Genomic DNA, 19,928 nt, shown 5'->3' with positions numbered 1-19,928 from the left:
CCCAGGACTCTGAAACCTCTCCATCTTACAATTAACTCTCCGTTACATTGAGCTCTCTCCAATCCTTTGATGGTTACAGTCAAAACCATCCCGTTAACAATTCTACCGCAATTTAATTTTAAAGTGGTTTTATTAAACCTGCCATCATTTCAGTTTCCGAGGAATAATTCCGCAAATCCACTTTCTCCGCACATGTTTGGAGTGAGGATTGAGAATTGTGTCCGTCAGGGTCAGAATATGAACCATGTCTCAAACAGTAACCCCCTCACACCGATATCACCATTACAGAAACACTTGTACATTCGGACAGACAATAATTAACACTTTTCCAGATACAATGACTGGCTTTGAAAACTGATGGGCTGCAGATGACTGTCCTCACAGACTGTCACACTTTCAACAATTCTATTGGAAATCGGATCATTTCAGTTCACTGGGACGGTTCCCCCAATAAACAGCAGAAACTTGTATTAAAATATTCTATGTGTCAATAGGAGGGATTGATAGAACAAAGCGGGAAACAGCTGGACTGTGCATAGCAGTGCAGAATCTGACCGATAGACACCAGGCCGCCCTTTTCCAGATAAAGTGAGTGGCTCTGAAAAGAGCCTTTGGGTTATCAGATGAAAGAATGGCCGCTTCACTTGCTCTTGCTGGAGACGGCGGAGGTTTTCTTGGGCAGCAGCACGGCCTGGATATTAGGCAGCACCCCGCCCTGAGCGATGGTCACCCCTCCCAGCAGCTTGTTGAGCTCCTCGTCGTTGCGGACGGCCAGCTGCAGGTGTCTGGGGATGATGCGGGTCTTCTTGTTGTCCCGGGCCGCGTTCCCGGCCAGCTCCAGGATTTCAGCGGTCAGATACTCGAGCACAGCAGCCAGATAGACCGGGGCTCCGGCACCCACACGCTCAGCATAGTTGCCCTTTCTCAGGAGCCTGTGAACACGGCCCACCGGGAACTGCAGTCCAGCCCGGGAGGAGCGAGACTTGGCCTTGGCCCGAACTTTCCCGCTGCTCTTTCCTCTTCCAGACATTTCCCCAATCTCCCAAAGCCTTTCACAAAGAATGCTGAAATCCACTCCCTTTCGCTTCTCTTCTAGCTCCGGGAGGAATGGAGGGCCCACATTGCTGATTGGTCACTTTGTTGCTACCTCTCAGCATCTTGTCCATATGATCAATCAGAAATCTGCTGAACTGACCAATCCGGAGCCTCCACGGAGTGAGGGCGGAAAAGCCCAAATTCTCAGCTTCCCACCGATTTCATTTCAAATTGGAAAAGTCCCCAAAGGGGAAAAGAACACATCCTCCTAGCGCTTTCTAACTGTCCCGGGCGGGAATCCATCCCTGTTCACAGCATTCCCAGAAGGAAAACACTCCCCGTTTAGTCTTCAATCAGAACCCAGTGTCCTTCACTGGAAACAGGGAGCCCGATCCAGTCCCTCAGACTCAGTTTGTACCAATTTCTACAGATCCTTATAATAATCAGTGTGTGTCCCAGATAGGGGCTGGGAAATTGGACTGGGATTTATGCATCTTCCTGTCAGTGGGACTGAGTTGGGGGTGACAAGGAAACAAAGTCTGTCTGTTCTGCTCTGATTGTGGGATTGAAAATGTTTCAGCACCAGTTCTGCTGCCTGAGACTGTGAAACTGATGCACTCTGATAGAGAACATACATACTGTGTGTGAGGAGCTCACTGTTCATTGTAACTCGGGGAGGAAACTTCAAACTAACCTGGATTGATTCAATGATTTGCCTGTCAGGAATAATTGACTCATTGTAACCCAATTACAGGTGAGGGAATAATACACAGGCCCGTTTTCAATTTGATTTACTGTTGTCACATGTATTGGTATACAGTGAAAAGTATTGTTTCTTGTGCCTTATACAAGCAAAGCATACCATTCAGAGAGTACATGGGGAGAGAGGAATGACAGAGTGCAGAATGTAGTGTTACATTCATAACTCATCTGTAGTGAAAGATCAATATAAAGTAGGTCCATTCAAAAGTCTGATGGCGGCAGAGAAGATTGAGTTGGTTGGTACATGATCTCAGACTTTTGTATCTTATTCCTGTTGGAAGAAGGTGGAAGAGAGAATGTCCGGGGTGTGTGTGGGGGCTTTGATTCTGCTGCTGCTTTTCTGATGTGATGGGAAGTGCAGATAGAGGCAATGGATGGGAGGCTGCTTTCTGTGATGGACTGGGCTACTATAAGAACTGTTTGTAGTTTAAGGTGGTCTTGGTAAGAGCAGAAGCCAGACCGAGCTGTGATATATCTGGAAAGGGTATTATCTACAGTGCATCTGTAAAACTTGGTGAGAGTAACAGCAGAAATGCTGAATTTCCTTAGCCTCCTGTGAACTTAGCGGTCTTACTTAACTATAGAGTCAGCGTGGAAGGACCAGGATATGTCATTGATGATCTCGACACATAGAAACCTGAAGCTCTCAACAATTTCCATTTCATCCCCATTGATGTAGACAGGGGCAAGTCCCCCACTGTACTTCCTGAAGTTAATGACAATCCCCTTTGTTTGGGTGACATTGAGAGAGAGATTATTGTCATCACACTAATTTACCCGATTCTCTATCTCATTCCTGTAGTCCGTCTCATCATTTTTTGAGATCCAATCCACGATGGTGGTATCATCAGCAAACTTGAAAATAGAGTTGAAGCAGAATTTGGCCACACAGTCAGAAGTGTATAAGGAGCATCGTAAGGGGTTGAGGACACAGCCTTGTGAGGCACTGGTGTTGAGGATAATCGTGGAGGCGGTGTCGTTGCCAATCTTTACTCATTGTGGTCTGTGGGTTAGGAAATCTAGGATGCCGTCACAGAGGGAGGAGCCAAGCCCTCGGCCATGGAGTTTGAAGATGGGGTTTGTAGGAATAATGGTGTTGAAGGCTGAGCTGGAATCAATAAATGGGAATCTGACATGTGTCTTTGTTATCCAGGTGTTCCAGGGTTGAGTATATGGTCAGGGAGACGGCACCTACTGTGGATCTGTTGCGGCAGTAGGTGAACTGTAGTGGATCCAGGCAATCTGGGAGGCTGGAGTTGATCCGTGCCATGACTAACCTTTCGAATCACCTCATAATGATGGATGTCAGAGTTACCAGGCAATAGTCATGGAGGCTCGCTGCCTGGCTTATCTTTGCTACAGGGATGATGGTCATCTTCTTGAAGCCTGTAGGGACCTCAGATTGGTGTGAGGAGAGGTTAAAGATGTCTGTGAATACCCCCGCCAGCTGCTCCACGCAGGATCTGAGTGCCTGTCCCTGTACCCCATCCGGGCCAGTCGCTTTCCGCAGGATGACTTTCAATGCGGCTGATCTGAAGTCTGTGATGGTGACCTCGGATACAGGTTCAGCCAAGGCTTTCAGAGTGGAGGGCATCCTCAAAACAGGCATAGAATGCATTGAGCTCATCAGGGAGGGGGGCATCGTCACTGGCAATTCTACACGCCTTCATCTGGTAACCTGTTGTGTCTTTCCGACCTTCCCACAAACGGTGGGAGTCCATGTGGCGAGCCTGGGACTCGAGCTTGGTCCGGTACTGGCACTTGGCAGCTGTGATGGTTCTCTGTAGATCACATCTGGATTTGTTCCAGTTCAGGGTCCCCTGACTGGAAATGCTTTGGAGCTGGACTTCAGGAAGCAGTGAATATCCCTGTTCATCCACACTTTCCGGTCGGGAAACACATGGATTTGCTCCTTTGGCTCAGTCTTCTATGCAATACTAATGAAGTCAGTTATTGTGGTGAAGTAAACATTCAGGGTGCTTGCTGAGTTTTTAAATATTGACCAGCCATTGACTCGAAGCAGTCATGTAGGAGATCATCCCATTCCGTAGACCAACAATGCCGGACTTTCTTTAATCGGATTCTCCTGCTTCAGTTTTTTCCCTGGAAGCTGGGAGCAGGAGCACGGCCTTGTGATCTGATTCGCCAAAGTTTGGGCGGGCGATAGAACGGTCGGCATGTTTGATTTTTGTGTAGCAGTGCTCGAGGATGTTTGTGCCTCTGGTGGGACAGGTGACATGTTGGTAGTACTTTGGTAGGACACTCTTGAGATTGGTCTGGTTGAAGTCCCCGGCCTGGATGAACAAGGCCTCGGGATATTTTGTCTCAAGGCCGTTTGTGGCGGTAGATATTTCATCCAGCGCGACCTTCACATCTGCCTGGGGTGGAATGTAAACTGCTGTCAGGATAACAGAGGTGAACTCCTGTGGAAGGTTATCGGGGCAGCATTTCAGCGTCAGATATTCTAGGTCCGGGGAGCAGAAACTCGCCAGTGTTGTGACATCGGAGCACCAAGAGGTGTTGATTAGAAGGCAGACGCTACCTGCGCGAGCCTGATCTGAGGCTGCTGTAAGGTCCATTCGGTGGACGGAGAAGCCCTGTGGTTGTACGACACTGCCCGGTGAAGCAGGTGTGATCTGTGTCTCTGTGAAACACAGCACACAGCAGTCTCTCAGTTCCCTTTGAAAAGTGAGTCTGGTTTTCAGTTCATCGAGATTGTTTTGCAGAGATTGAACATTTGCCAGGAGTGAGCTGGGGAGGGGGGTCTTGGAACCACATTGTTTGAGTCTCACCTGCAGGCCTGCGCGTTTCCCCCGCTTCCTGGGGTGGCTGCTCCCTGTCCTGCCTGCCAGACGGTGTTTAGTCTGTGGTATCGAGGGTGTAGCTGGGTCCTGTTTGCGCTTTGGTTGGTGTGTGGGTGGAGGATTTGTTGCCATGGTCACGGGTCCTGCCTCGGCAGTCGGGTCTGAGTGGGGGGGAGTTCCGGGTCACTGTCGGGCTGCGGTTCCAGTTCGGAGGGTGTTCACACCACACTCCGGTGTGGACAGGTTGAAGGCCGGTTGGCGGACGGGGTCTCTGGGGTCACGGCTGGGTCCACGTGTTCGGGTTCTCCGGGTCACTGCAGGTCAGGGTCTTCCTTCCGAGGTCAGAGGATCTCTAATCTCGCAAATAAATTTAAAAGAGCAGTTTCAGTAATTTATAAATCTCAGTACATAATCATAATGAACAGTCACAAAGGAAACCCAGTGATACAAACATTGTCAATGTGTGACTGCAGTCCTCAGTGTCTGTATGAGAAGTATGATCAGTGGTGGTAGGCGCTATGACAATTCAATGACATTCAGATAGAACTGAAACCCCGCACTGCTCCATGAATGGGTTAACGTTCGAATTTCCATTCATTGCTCCGGTGTGATTAACCAGATAGTAATCAAAACCAAACAGTCTCTGTTTAAAACGTGTCCATCCTCGTTCACACCCGGTCCCTGCGAGAGCTGCTCTTTGTCTAACTCCCCACATCCTGACTGTCTGCCTCTGTTTCCAATCTTCACTGTCCAATTACAACAAACCAGGGGAGACTGGAACTAGAATCATTACAGTGCACAAGGAGACAGTTCACCACATCCAGTCCATGCTGGCTTCTCCATACAACAATCCAGTCAGTCCCATTCCCCTGCTCTATCCCCATAGCCCTACAAGTTTATTTCCCTCAAATGTCCATCCAAATACCTCTTTGAAATGATTCATTGTCTCTGCTTCCACCCTCAGAGGCAGCAACTTCCAGGTTGTTATTCGCTGCATGAAAAGTTCTCCCACACATCCTCTCTCTGTCTCTTCCCAAAACCTTCACCCTGTGTCCCCTAGTCCGTGTACTATCAGTGAATGGCATCAGTTTTCTTTGTCTACCTGATCCACACCTGCCATAATCCTGTCCACCTCGATCAGATCTCCCCCTCAATCTGCTTTACTCCAAAAAGATCAACCCCAGCTTCTCCAACACAACTTTGTGGCTAAAACCCTTCATTGCTGAAACCATTCTGGTCAATCTCCTCTGCACCCACTGAATGATCCTCACACGTTTCCTCAAGTGTGCTGAGCAGAACTGGACTCAATACTCCAGCTGTGATCCAATCAGAGCTTTCTAAAGGCTCAGTGTAACTTGTATGATTCTGTTCTCAATGCCCCTGTGTCCTCATGGGGAGGGTCACTCGTGTGGATGGGGAGGGTCTGCACTAACCTGGCAGGGGGATGGGCACCACTATATAGAAGTAGAAAAGGGGAGGGTGTGGAGAGTCTGCAGAAGGTTCTAGATAGGCTGGGCAAATGGGCCAGGAACTGGCAAATGGAATTTAATGTTGGCAAATGTGAAGTTGTGCACTTTGGTAGGAATAATGGTAGGAAGGACTATTACTTACGGGGCGAAAAACTGCAGCAGGCGACGGTGCAGAGGGACCTCGGGGTCCTTGTGCATGAGTCGCAAAAACCCAGCCTGCAGGTGCAGCAGGTGGTCAGGAAGGCGAATGGGATGCTGGCCTTCATAGCGAGGGGGGTTGAATATAAAAGTAGGGAGGTCTTGCTGCAGCTGTATAGGGCACTGGTGAGGCCGCAGCTGGAGTACTGTGTGCAGTTTTGGGCGCCGCACTTACCCAAGGATATTTTGGCCTTGGAGGGAGTGCAGAGGAGGTTTACTAGGCTGATGCCGGAGTTGAGGGGGTTGAACTACGAGAGGCTGAATAAACTAGGCTTGTACTCGTTCGAGTTTAGAAGAATGAGGGGAGATCTCATTGAGACGGATAAGATGATGAATGGGATGGATAGGATAGAGGTGGAGAGACTCTTCCCGCTCAGAAAGGACAGTAGGACGAGGGGGCACAGCCTCAAGATAAAGGGTTTAGATTGGAGTTGAGGAGGAACTTCTTCACTCAAAGGGTGGTGAATCTCTGGAATTCTCTGCCCGTTGAAGTGGTGGAGGCTGCCTCGCTAAATATATTTAAGACGCGGGTTGATGGGTTTTTGATAAGAGAGGGGATTAAGGGTTATGGGGAGAGGGCGGGAATGTGGAACTGAGCCACGACAGATCAGCCATGATCTTATTGAATGGCGGGGCAGGTCGAGGGGCTAGATGGCCTACTCCTGCTCCTATTTCTTATGTTCTTATGGGAATATCTAGAGAAGGAAATAAAATCACCGGCTCAATGCTCAATGCATTGCAATTGAGTTGAATGCATTCTGTGCCCGTTTTGAGAAAGAGCTCAGTGAGAGTACGCCCTCCGCTCTGGAAGCCTCGGATGAACTTGTATCTAAGGTCACCATTGCAGATGTCAGAGCAGCGTTCTCAAAGGCCAACCCAAGGAGAGCGACTTGCCTGGATGGGCAACCTCCTCTGCTACTACCTCTGGCAGCTTGTTCCAGACACTCACCACACTGTATTAAAAATTGCTCCTCCAGACCCTTTTGGATCTCTCCCCTCTCATCCTAAACCTATGCCCTCTCGTTTTAGACTCCCCGACCTTTGGGAAAATATATTGACTATCCAGCTGCTCTATGCCCCTCATTATTTTATAGACCTCTATAACATCACCCCTAAGCCTTCCAGAGAAAAATATCCCCGTATATCTCTCCTTATAACTCAAACCATCCAGTCCCAGTAGCATCCCAGTAAATCTTTTCTAGACTCTGTCTTGTTTAATAATACCCTTTCTATAATTGGGTGACCAAAACTGTACACAGTATTCCAAGTGTGGCCTGATCAACGTTTTGTAACAACTTCAACAAGACGTCCCAAATCCTGTATTCAATGTTCTGACCAATGAAACCAGGCATGCTGAATGCCTTCTTCATCATTCAGTCCACCTGTGACTCCACTTTCAAGGAACTATGAACCTGTACCCTTTAATCTCTGTTCTATAACTCTCCCCAGTACCTACCATTAACTGACCAAGTCCTGCCTTGGTTTGATCTACCAAAATACATCGCCTCGCATTTATCTAAATTAAACTCTATCTGTCATTCATCAGCCCCGTTGCAATCCTAGATAACCTTCTTTACTGTCCACTATGCCAGCAACCTTGGTGGCACATGGGACAGTGTGGTGAATAAGGTTGATGAGTTAGAAGCACAAATAGCCACATAGGAAAAAGGGAGGTGTGGTGAGAAAGAAATAGAGCAGCAAATCTGCAGGCAGATCATGCATTGCAGATATAGAATTAACTGCATTTTCACACAGACTGACAGGAATGTTGCCACATGATCCACGTATTAGTGGGTGGTCACTTGAGTAACAGTGATCATTGTAACACAAGCTTGATATTAGCAAGGAACAATCTAAAGTAACACTTTTGAATTGGAAGAGGCCTAACTTCAATGGGAGGAGCTGGGATTGAGTCAGAGTCAAATGGAGCCAAAATCTGACAGGAAAAACTGCAACAGTGATGGGTGATCTTTCAGGAGATATTTCAGGTATAGACTCAGTACATTCTGATCAGGGTGAAAGGGAGGGGAACCAAAGCCCGGGCTCCTTGGATGATGAGGATGATAGAAAATATAATGAAACAATGAAGAGGCCGTATGATTCAGGTCAGAAGAATTCTTCAAGTGTGTGTGTGAGTTATAGTGTGAGTGTGTGAAATTAACTCTGTATCTGTCCATCTCTGTTACTGTATGTGGAGTTAACTCATTCCTGCTGTCAATCTGTACGAGAGCACCATTCACTCTCTGTCAGCCTCTGTTACTGTGTTTCATTGGAATTACAGTAAATTTCTTCCTGTCAGTTTATTTGAGGATGGAATTAATTCTCTGATGTGTCAGCCTCTATTAGTGCAAGTGAGTGTGGAGTTAACTCGATTAGCCAGTCTCTGTTCCTGTGTTTCAATGTGCAATTACCTCTCTGTCCTATTCTGGGGGTTGATTGGCTCAGTTGGCTGGACAGTGACGCAGAGTAACTCCAACAGCGTGGGTTCAATTCCTGTACCAGCTGGGGTTATTCATGAAAGGGGAGAACAGCCTATGGCCATCTGGGACTGGGCTGAATTTAGCCTTTACCTTTCTGTCCATCTCTGTTAGTATGTGTGCATATAGACTTACTTCTGTATCTGTAATTCTCTATTACTGTGTGTGAATGGGGCATTAACTCTCTGTTCATCTCTGATTTGTATGTGACACTGAAATTAAGTGTTCTCTATCCTTTACTGCAGTGTGACATTAACTCTGTCAATCTCTGTTACCGTATGTAGGTGTGGAATTGACTCAATCATCCGAGAATAATGACTGTGTCAGGGTCTGTTAGTGTATGGAAGTGGGTCACGATCAGCTTAGCAAACAGTAGCGAGTGGAGCCTGATTCCTGAGATGAAGGAGTTATTTTATGAGGAAAAATTAAACAAGTCTGGCCAATTTTCAGTGGAGAAGAATGAGAGAGGATTGTACTAAAACATATAAGATTCTCAGGGGCTTGACAGTGTAGATGCTGAGGGGGATGTTGCCATTTATAGGGGGAAACTAGAACTGGAGGCACAGGTTAAAGATAAAGCATCTCCAATTTAAGATGGCGATTAGGAGGAATTACTTCTTTTAAGGGACCCTTAATTGTTGTCATTCAATAGATTCAGTCTAGAGTTCGATAGATTTTTGAGACACAAGAGAATCAAGGGTTTTGGGGACAGGCACTGAAGTGGACTTGAGGCCACAATCAGACCAGCCATGATCTTACTGAATGGCAGAACAGGCCTGATGGGCTGAATGGCCTTCTCCTGCTCCTTCTCCTTATATTCTGGTATTGTGTGTGGAACTAACCCTTTTTCTGTCAGTCTCTGTTACAGTTTTTTCAGTGTGGAATTAATTCAGTCTGATACTGGATATGAATGTGGAATTGATTCTCTGTCTAGCACTTATTGTGTGCAAGTTTGCAATGTTTCTGTAATTATACAGAATGATCACAGTTAATGATCTTTGATCAGAAGTGTTTGGACCTGATGCTCTCAAATGTACCCAGAATTAAAGCCATCCATTTCTCCTGCTTCTACAAACCAAAGTCACCCAAACAAAAAACTTACCTTCACAGAAACTGAGGGACTGAATTCCAAAACCAACATCCAGCCTGATTCAAAATGGCTCTTAATTTGTCTATATCAGGCCTCAGTTTTCTGAGCAACAGCTGCAATAATTCACAGGGGAAATCATGTGGACACTGGACATCTGAAACAAGGAGAACATTCTGGAATATACAACAGGTCAGGCAGCATCTGTGGAGAGAGAAACAGAGTTCATGTTTCAGCTCACTGACAATCAACCCACAATAAACTACTTGCTGATATCTGTCAATGGCGGCTGCAGTTCCCATGTGAGGAGGTAATGTCCTAGTGATATTGGCACTGGTCTAATGACCCAGAGATCCAGGGGCAATTCAATGGGACCTGAATATCATCACAGCAGATAGTGTAATTTGAGATCAATTAAAATCTGGAATAAGAACATAAGAAATAGGAAATAGGAGCAGGAGTAGGCCATCTAGCCCTTCGAGCCTGCCCCACCATTCAATAAGATCATGGCTGATCTGTTGTGGCTCAGTTCCACATTCCCGCCCTCTCCCCATAACCCTTAATCCCCTCTCTTATCAAAAACCCATCAACCCGCCTCTTAAAAATATTTAGCGAGGCAGCCTCCACCACTTCAACGAGCAGAGAATTCCAGAGATTCACCACCCTTTGAGTGAAGAAGTTCCTCCTCAACTCTGTTCTAAACCGCCACCCCCCCCCCCCCCCCCTTTTATCTTGAGGCTGTGCCCCCTAATCCTACTGTCCTTTCTGAGCGGAAAGAGTCTCTCCACCTCTATCCTATCCATCCCATTCATCATCTTATACGTCTCAATGAGATCTCCCCTCATTCTTCTAAACTCTAACGAGTACAAGCCTAATTTGTTCAGCCTCTCCTCATAGCTCAACCCCCTCAACTCCAGCATCAGCCTAGTAAACCTCCTCTGCACTCCCTCCAAGGCCAAAATATCCTTGCGTAAGTACGGCGCCCAAAACTGCACACAGTGCTCCAGCTGCGGCCTCACCAATGCCCTATACAGCCACAGCAAGACCTCCCTACTTTTATATTCAATCCCCCTCGCTATGAAGGCCAGCATCCCATTCGCCTTCCTGACCACCTGCTGCACCTGCAAGCTGGGTTTTTGCGACTCATGCACAAGGACCCCGAGGTCCCTCTGCACTGTCGCCTGCTGCAGTTTTTCGCCACTTAAGTAATAACCCTTCCTACCATTATTCCTACCAAAGTGGACCACCTCGCACTTGCCAACATTAAATTCCATTTGCCATTTCCTGGCCCCTTCGCCCAGCCTATCTAGATCCTTCTGCAGACTCTCCACACCCTCTGCACAATTTGCCATTCCACCAATCTTGGTGTCATCAGCAACTTTCGACACCCTACACTTGGTTCCCTTCTCCAGATCATCTATATAAATGGTAAATAGCTGAGGCCCCAGCACCGACCCCTGGGGCACTCCACTAGTAACCATCCGCCAATCCGAATAGCACCTATTGACCCCCACTCTCTGCCTCCTATTTGACAACCAATCCTCTATCCACGCTAACACCCTACCCCCAACTCCATGTCCCCTGACCCTCTGTAATAACCTCTTGTGAGGTACCTTGTCAAACGCCTTCTGAAAATCAAGAAAGACCACATTCACCGGTTCTCCTCTATCCACCGCCCTAGACACATCCTCATAGAACTCCAGTAAATTTGTCAGACACGACTTCCCTTTAACAAAACCGTGCTGTTTCTGCTCTATCAAGCGCTTTCGAGTTAAAGATCTAATGATGGCAATGTTGTAAAAAACCCATTTGGTTTACTGATACCCCTTTAGGGAAGGAAATACACCCACATTAACTGTCGTTACCTGTGACTCGAGACCCACAGTATGTTTTTGACTCTTAAATCCCCTCTGAAACGGCCTAACAAGCACTCAGTTCAAGGGTAATTAGTGTAATAAATGTTGGCCAAGCCAGTGACACACATATCACATGAATGAAAACAATTCTCCGCGCCCCAGAAAGCGCTCTATCCAACACACTGCCTTGCCCGGGCACTGAGAGTGGGCATGATCCCCAGGGGCAGCCGCGGGGCAATCGGTGCTGGAACTTTCCCCACTGCCACTTGTCTCCCATTCCACCAAGCTGCCTGTGTCCTTTGGGAGTTTCCCACTTTCCTCCTCACAGTTGCCAATGCCTCCAGGTTTGGGGGCGTGTGGAAATGTTGAGCTTGTGTCCTGTACACCAAGGTGTGTGTCATTAATATATATCAGGAAGAGCAGGGCTCCTAACACCGAGCCCTGGGGAACTCCACTGGAAACCTTCCTCCAGTCTGAAACACACCCATTACCCACTCCTCTCTGTTTCCTCTCACTCACACTGTTCCATATGGGGCGGTGAGGATGGCCTCGCTGCACCATCCGCTTCATGGTGCCGCTCCCCCGGCTCCCTCCCCGCACCTCCGCCGGGCCCCGGGCGCCTCTGACTCGGTGTTACTGCGGCTGCGCGCAGCCCCGTTCAGCTTTGGGGAGCCGCACCGCGCATGCTCCGCGCGGACAGACGGGACTCGGGGACGCGGCCTAATGGCGCCTGCGCCGTGCGGACCAATCTGAATGAGATAGACCGTATTCCCTCGCGCGCTGAATCCTGGGTCCTCCAGGCCTCCATTACGTTGAATAAAACAGAACATAAAATATGTTTAAACTCTGAACGAGATTTCCCCTCCGTTCACTGCAATACTTCCTCTTATCTAAATTACAGCCTCAAAATGTATTTCTATCCTTATTTGTCCAATGGTATTTTAACTTTTACTTTTTGTCCCAATTGGCTTCGATTACAGGCATCATGTTCAGGATCACAGCAACTTTGCTGCCCAACCACAAATGTGTTCCCTGATGTTCTTATTTCTTATTTTATCCCATTCGCAACAAATTTGTGCCGTTGTTTCATAGAAACATTTTATTTACATTTACTCTATTGAAACCAATCATGATTTTAATCCATTCTCTCCAAACTCCTCTCAACCTGATCCCCGAGTTCAGACAGTATGAATGCAGGAAGTGTGAATTTAATTTCAAAGTTCTGCAATTATGTAACAAGTGAGCTGCTGCTGAGACGAACAAAGTTAATGGCAAAGATTTCAGATCAACATCTTTTCATCAGAATGGTGGAAGTTATAAATGTAATGCATTATAGGCAAATGGAGAGGAGAGGGACTCATGTGAAAAAAAACAAAGGAAATAGAATGTCTGTGACCAATTGGACCACACATGCATTAAATAATAAGATTTAGTCACACAGTTGAAAGGGACAATTACCAGATGTATAAAGGTAGAAAAACCTGAATGGAGGAGAGGAGCTCTGAATACCAGGAAAGACCGAGGACAGAATGATCCGTGTGAAAGTAAGGTGCAGAATGAAAATGGCAGCTGACTAGAAACTCTTATCAGAAATTACTCATCCTTGTGGAGTGATTGAAAATGTTCCAAGTGTGGGACAGGGGAGCGACACACTTGAGAGTCCTGCTGGCCACAGAACAGTGAGAGGATTGGCTAAGGAAAGGGAAGAAATATCATAAGTTTTTGAATGGAATATTGCATTATCTCTCCTTACAGTTCAGTGTCTACAAGCAGCAGAAATAGCTTTTTCAACATTATATTTTTTGCAAAATTTCACTACTAACAATGTGACGGATTAACTGACTGCTTTGTGGAACAGCTACCATCAGTCCATAAACGTGACACAAGTCCAATCCTGAAATAACATCCTAAATCTTAATAAAGTAAACTAGGAAGGTATGAGAGGTGTGTTTGCTAAAATAGATTATGGATTAATAGATCCATTCAATGGCATGACGGTGGATAAGAAATGGCTAATATTTAAGGCAGAGGTGTCTGCAATTAAAGAGTTATACATTCCTTTCTGGCACGTAAACATAACTGGAAAAGTGGCCCAATCATGGGTAACAAAATAAATTAAATAGTATTGGATCCAGAGAAGAATCTAAGAACATAAAAGCTTGGAGCAGGAGTCGGCCATTTGTCCTCTCGAGCCTGTTCCTCCATTCAATAAAATCATGCCTGAACTTTTCATGAACAGTTTACACAAATGAGCAATCGGTCCATTCTGCTTTGCCTGTGTCTGATCTTCTGTCTCCTGACAATCTGGCGCTGCTTTTGTGTGTGTTCCATTCTTTGTGTGTTAGACAGTGGAATTGTGCCGCCAGGCGGAGCATATTTGCCGTCATTAAACTGCAATACGACAGTGAGATTTTGTCCTGATACTGCACAACAATAATAACGAGGAACTTATTAGCTTGTAGCAGAGTGGCGCAGCGGAAGCGTGCTGGGCCCATAACCCAGAGGTCGATGGATCGAAACCATTCTCTGCTATTTACATTTTCAGGATCAGTTTAAAAAGATCATTTCTCTGTTCCCCAAAAGTAACTCTGCTATTTTTTTTCCAGGACACAGTTATCTTCATCAACTCACGCTGACAATACACAATCTAATCTGCCAAAAGCTCACTGATGTAAAGGCTACAAACACGTCTTTCCCCCTTTTATTATCAGGGCAGTTCTGACACAGTCAAAAGACCAAAATCACATAACCCCTACAATTCTGAAGGAGGCCATTCGGCCCATTTAAATTGCACCGAATCTCCGACAGAGCATCCCATCCATGCCCTATAGTGAGAGTCCCACACACCCACCCCGCTAATCTACCTAACCTTCACTTTTTTTTAACCACACAAAGGGTAATCTAGCATGGCCAATCCGCCCGGCCTGCACGTCTTTGGACTGTGGAAGGAACCCGGAGTACCTGTTTTCCAGATGTAAATTGCCTGGGTGAATGCAGCTCCAACAACACTAGAAGTTTGACACCATCCAGTACAAAGTATCTGATTTCATTCGCTTCCCATCCACAAAGAGTCGCTGCCTCCACCAAAAGTTAAAATTAAAGAATATTTATTAGTCACAAGTCTGCTTATATTACCACTGACAGACAGGGGCAGCAGTGTGTACCTTCCACAAAATGCATTGCCTGAATTCACAAAGGCTCATTTGACAACATCTTCCAAACCCACCATGACTGTGGCCTCGAGGAAAAGGGCAGCAGACACATCAGAACAACACCAATTAGAAATCTCCCTCGAAACCACTCACCATCAGGACTTGGAAATATATTGCCATTCCTTCAGTGCCAGTAGGTCTTCTCACTCCCCAACAGCCCCCCACCACCCCCCTCCTCTCCCCCAACCACCTCCAAACCGCACTGTGTGTGTACCTACATGACATTGGTGACAGCAGTTGAAGATTGCAGTTCAGCGCTGCCTATCCCAGGGCAATTATGGACGGGCAATAAATCCCGGCCGAGCCTGTGATGCCCTAATCCCATGAATGCAGAAAGTAAAAAAAAATCAACTGATCAAAAAGGTTCCTCCTCACCTCTGTCTTAAAGAGGAGGTCACTTTAAAAAAAAACTCTGCTCTTCTGATCATATTGTCAATGTAATTCTGAGCAGAATCAGGATTATTTAGTAAGTGTTGCCCCATTGCAGAATCACATTGTGCAGTAACGACAAAATGAGAAAATCTCTGTAGGTTTGGCAGCATCTATAAGGAGAGAAAAGAGCTGACATTTCGAGTCCAGATGACCCTTTGTCAAAGTCCTTTGACATCTTACAGATGCTGCCAGACCTGCTGAGATTTTCCAGCATTTTCTCTTTTAGTTTCAGATTCCAGCATCTGCAGTAATTTGCTATTATTTGTGCAGTTGCGACCTGCCTGGTGGTGGATATGATAGGATTTGTCCTCATGTTTCACCACATCCCCGTAGCTTTGGGCTGTCCAAGACACACAATTGGTTTTGCAATCAATTCACACGTTTAAGTATCTGGTTCCATTCTGTATTTGAATTTGTCTGGTGTTGTTTCTGAGGGGGTCAGTTATATGTATCTGTCAGACTCTTATAAAGTGTGTGGGTTGGATGAGTCTAGATCTGCCAATGGCTTCTTTGTCTGTGAGCATTTTATGTAACTGTGGGAACCATCCGTAACATTAAATCCCCTGGGGCTGTTTGTGGAACATGTGCTTTAATTTCCCTGTTTGTAGAACATCAGCTTCATGCTGTAGCTATCAGTGGAATTAATTCTGTGTATAAGTCTATGATGCTGCTAAAACTGCGAGTTTCATTTGGGATTTTTCACCCACGTCTCTCTCTATCTAATCTTCCATTTGTATCCATTAGTCTGTGTCAGTCTTTGGTTGTTTCCAAATCTCTCAGTGATACATTTGGTGTGTGTGATTTATTTCATATCACTCAGACTCAGCTCCTGTGAGTGAGAGCAGGAAGCAACCTGGATTTTTCAGCTGTTGATGCTGAATATGTGATTCAGAACTATTCTCTTATTTATCTGTCTTTGGGATTTAGTGTGAGTATGGGATTAATTAAATAACCTTCAATCTCTGGGACAAGTTATCAATTTGGATTAATTCCAAATCATTTTCCAACACAGAAACAGGCCACTGATGCAGTATGTTTTCAGCAAACAATGTGAGTGAGTTTCAGCCCAGCATTAAATCTGAACACAATTGTGAAAGATAATGCATCCTTCAATCTGATACTGGATTGTTATACAAGTTTCACTCAGGTTATTCACATTGATTTGGTCTGTGACACTCAGTCTGATTCTGAGTAAGAATTTTGACATGAATGTAAAATGGAACTCAGTCTGGAATTGGTACAGTGTCTTCCATCAGGCTCAGTGTGAGTGAGGGGTTAGGATTAGTTTATAATTTATGGGTCATTTCATAGTCATCAAATTGAAATTGTAACTTTTAGTTTCATAATCAGAGTGAGTTTTCAACTGGAATCTGAGTTTGTATCTCAGGTTAGACTCACTGTCAGAATATCTCAATCTGAGATTGTATTTCACATTTGTATCTAATGTATTTGTGAGAATACACTATGGGGATTAGTACAGCCACTTCCAAACCGCTGATGTGGGTGATATGACTGGGATTTAACTCGAATCTCAAAGTTCCTTATGAAGGTTAATTGTGTAATTAATCATCAGATATTTAATTTGGAGTTAAAACTGTTCTATTGTGGGATTGACACAGTGATGATCTGATAATAGTTTGGACTGGGATTGATGGATCCCCCAATCAGCGGTACTGATTTTGATTTGATTTCTTATTGGGACATGCAGTATTAAGCTGTGAAAACTCTGGTTTCCTGCGTGCTGTACAGATCAAGCATCCCATTCACACAATATCTCGGGGAGAAGGAGGGGAGAGGGTGCAGAATGCAGTGGTAAAAATCCTTCTACCAGGAGTGGGGTTCGAACCCACGCGGACATACGTCCATTGGATCTTAAGTCCAACGCCTTAACCACTCGGCCACCCTGGTACGAGAACTGGACATGATCGGGACACAGCGGCTGTCATTCCTGTTGGATTGAAAATGTGCCTCTGTTGCCTATCGGTCAGATTCTGCACTGCTATTCACAGTCCAGCTGTTTCCCGCTTTGTTTTATCAATCCCTGTACCCATTATTGATACAGGTGTTTTAATACATGTAAGTTTATACTATTTATTGGAGAAACTTGTGTTCTCGGAGACTGTGGAACTGATGAGCTGTCTGTGTCTCTGAGCTCGGACTGTGTGTGAGAAGGAGCTGGCGACACTCTCCCCTGGAACTTGTGTGGAGGAAACATCTGATTTCTTCAAATATTTCTCTGTGAAAACAAAGTCCATTGAATAACTCCAATCCAGATTGGGGCAGTTTCATCTCTATTAATAATCATTGGGAGCGGTTTGTGAGGCTGCAGCCAGACTCCAGCTCTGATTGGTTAAGAATTGGATAGAAACAAGAGTGACCAATCACAAAGCGAGGGAGTAGAAATGGGAGGTTTTGATTGGTTTACATTTTCAAATGGGAAAAACCCGCCAATTTCAGTGCAGGAAAAATACAAAATAACCGAACGCCTTAATGTTCAGGAAACTATTTCAATCTCACACTTTCTCATCTGTTTATTGTATTTTCCCCTCACTGAATCCTGCCGCTATTTTAGGAACAGTTTGAATGTCTCAATCTCTTATCTGGAACCGGCGGGAATCAGACCCCGCTCAGCAATTTAAAACCGAGCAAATCTCAGCTCAGTGGAAAAGCAGAAACAGAGAGATTCCCAACCAACCCCCTTCACACAGGCTTCACAGGGACAGAGAGAAACGGCTGATTTCTGATCCTCTCCCCTGAAAGCGGCCGGGAATGTTCCAATGGGAAGTGTGGAGAGAATCCCCGGCCCTATCCCGCCGGTGGGACAGGCAGCTTTGTGTCCGGAGAATAGGGAGGGCCCGGGGGGGAAGCGGATCTTAAAGCGCTGCAATGGACTCAGGTCCTGTGTGTGTACAAATCTCACTGATTCCGTCCTCTGGGAAAACTGTGGAATAAACAGATCAGCCCGAGAATAACCTCTTCATTCCCGCCTTTACTCTGTTCCCGGAGCGGCTCCCAGATCACCCGAAATAACGAACAAATAATTTTATATTGAATTTAATTCCGCTGCTGCCAAACTGTGAATATAGTTATCAGTGAATCTAAAGAATTACCTTCCGATGTGGTGTTTCTCCTCATTGTCCGTGACAAATCCCAGACTGGGGTTTATAATCCGCTCTCAGTTCAGTTTGATTGTCCCTTCAGTGTGAAAGTGTGTGTAAGGGGCGGGTATGAAGTCCCATTCACAGCATTCTGTAACGGGACAAATCTCTATCCTCCAGAAAGAGATTTCTCATTAACTCAATAAGGGAAAAGACGGCGCAGCTTTTTCACAGAGATTGTGGGGGGCTCTGAAAAGAGCCGTTGTGTTTGGGGTGTTTTTCAGCCATCAATCCTTGATGCTGTTTCTCACTCTGGGGTAATTGTGTACTTGTTTCTAAATAATTCCCTCCGACATGGTGTTGCAACATGTGCAAAAGTTTCTCCAATAAATAGCATAAACTTACATGTATTAAAACACCTGTATCAATAATGGGTACAGGGATTGATAAAACAAAGCGGGAAACAGCTGGACTGTGAATAGCAGTGCAGAATCTGACCGATAGACACCAGGCCGCCCTTTTCCAGATAAAGTGAGTGGCTCTGAAAAGAGCCTTTGGGTTATCAGATGAAAGAATGGCCGCTTCACTTGCTCTTGCTGGAGACGGCGGAGGTTTTCTTGGGCAGCAGCACAGCCTGGATATTAGGCAGCACCCCGCCCTGAGCGATGGTCACCCCTCCCAGCAGCTTGTTGAGCTCCTCGTCGTTGCGGACGGCCAGCTGCAGGTGTCTGGGGATGATGCGGGTCTTCTTGTTGTCCCGGGCCGCGTTCCCGGCCAGCTCCAGGATTTCAGCGGTCAGATACTCGAGCACAGCAGCCAGATAGACCGGGGCTCCGGCACCCACACGCTCAGCATAGTTGCCCTTTCTCAGGAGCCTGTGAACACGGCCCACCGGGAACTGCAGTCCAGCCCGGGAGGAGCGAGACTTGGCCTTGGCCCGAACTTTCCCGCTGCTCTTTCCTCTTCCAGACATTTCCCCAATCTCCCAAAGCCTTTCACAAAGAATGCTGAAATCCACTCCCTTTCGCTTCTCTTCTAGCTCCGGGAGGAATGGAGGGCCCACATTGCTGATTGGTCACTTTGTTGCTACCTCTCAGCATCTTGTCCATATGACCAATCAGAAATCTGCTGAACTGACCAATCCGGAGCCTCCACGGAGTGAGGGCGGAAAAGCCCAAATTCTCAGCTTCCCACCGATTTCATTTCAAATTGGAAAAGTCCCCAAAGGGGAAAAGAACAAATCCCTTTGGGAAATTATTCTGATCGGGAATGGGGAATCTCCCTTTCTCTCCTTCCCCAGTCTAGAGTTAACCTGGATCCGGCAGTTTCTCATTTTCACTCTGGGTTTATCTGAAAACGAGCCGAAAATAAATTTATTTTTGGAAAGTTCGCAAATATATTTCTCAATCAAGAAATACAAAATCCCATCAATAATTAACTAAAAACAAACCTTTTTGAAACATCAGTCTGTTTGCACCATTTTATCCCGAGTTGCTTT

At 46.0% G+C, this 19,928-nt stretch overlaps 2 protein-coding genes and 2 non-coding genes across 4 annotated transcripts; 1 reads left to right on the top strand and 3 right to left on the bottom strand.

Annotated features, from left to right (window-relative positions):
- Nucleotides 1–557: 557 nt before the first annotated feature.
- On the bottom strand, nucleotides 558–1,132 carry LOC145335829 (histone H2A.J). Its single transcript, XM_080181554.1, has one exon. It carries the CDS (start codon nucleotides 1,028–1,030, stop codon nucleotides 641–643), a length of 390 nt encoding a protein of 129 aa, XP_080037680.1. The 5' UTR covers nucleotides 1,031–1,132; the 3' UTR covers nucleotides 558–640.
- Nucleotides 1,133–14,148: 13,016 nt separating this feature from the next.
- Nucleotides 14,149–14,220, top strand: trnam-cau (transfer RNA methionine (anticodon CAU)). Its single transcript has one exon. It is a non-coding gene; the product is annotated as a tRNA-Met (tRNA).
- A 2,937-nt stretch (nucleotides 14,221–17,157) lies between these two features.
- Nucleotides 17,158–17,240, bottom strand: trnal-uaa (transfer RNA leucine (anticodon UAA)). Its single transcript has one exon. It is a non-coding gene; the product is annotated as a tRNA-Leu (tRNA).
- Nucleotides 17,241–19,013: 1,773 nt separating this feature from the next.
- LOC145335830 (histone H2A.J) lies at nucleotides 19,014–19,618 on the bottom strand. Its single transcript, XM_080181555.1, has one exon. It carries the CDS (start codon nucleotides 19,401–19,403, stop codon nucleotides 19,014–19,016), a length of 390 nt encoding a protein of 129 aa, XP_080037681.1. The 5' UTR covers nucleotides 19,404–19,618.
- Between the last annotated feature and the right edge of the window lie 310 nt (nucleotides 19,619–19,928).

This window comes from Carcharhinus amblyrhynchos, unplaced genomic scaffold, assembly GCF_965287045.1.
Source record: "Carcharhinus amblyrhynchos unplaced genomic scaffold, sCarAmb.v2.hapA scaffold_42, whole genome shotgun sequence".
Taxonomy (NCBI): domain Eukaryota; kingdom Metazoa; phylum Chordata; class Chondrichthyes; order Carcharhiniformes; family Carcharhinidae; genus Carcharhinus; species Carcharhinus amblyrhynchos.
The sequence above is the reverse complement of the archived record's forward strand: the minus strand, read 5'-3'. Positions and strand labels throughout refer to the sequence as shown.

What these genes read in the sequence shown, in the direction of transcription:
- LOC145335829 (XM_080181554.1), bottom strand. Translation starts at nt 1,030, where the DNA reads ATGTCTGGAAGAGGAAAGAGCAGCGGGAAAGTTCGGGCCAAGGCCAAG.
- LOC145335830 (XM_080181555.1), bottom strand. Translation starts at nt 19,403, where the DNA reads ATGTCTGGAAGAGGAAAGAGCAGCGGGAAAGTTCGGGCCAAGGCCAAG.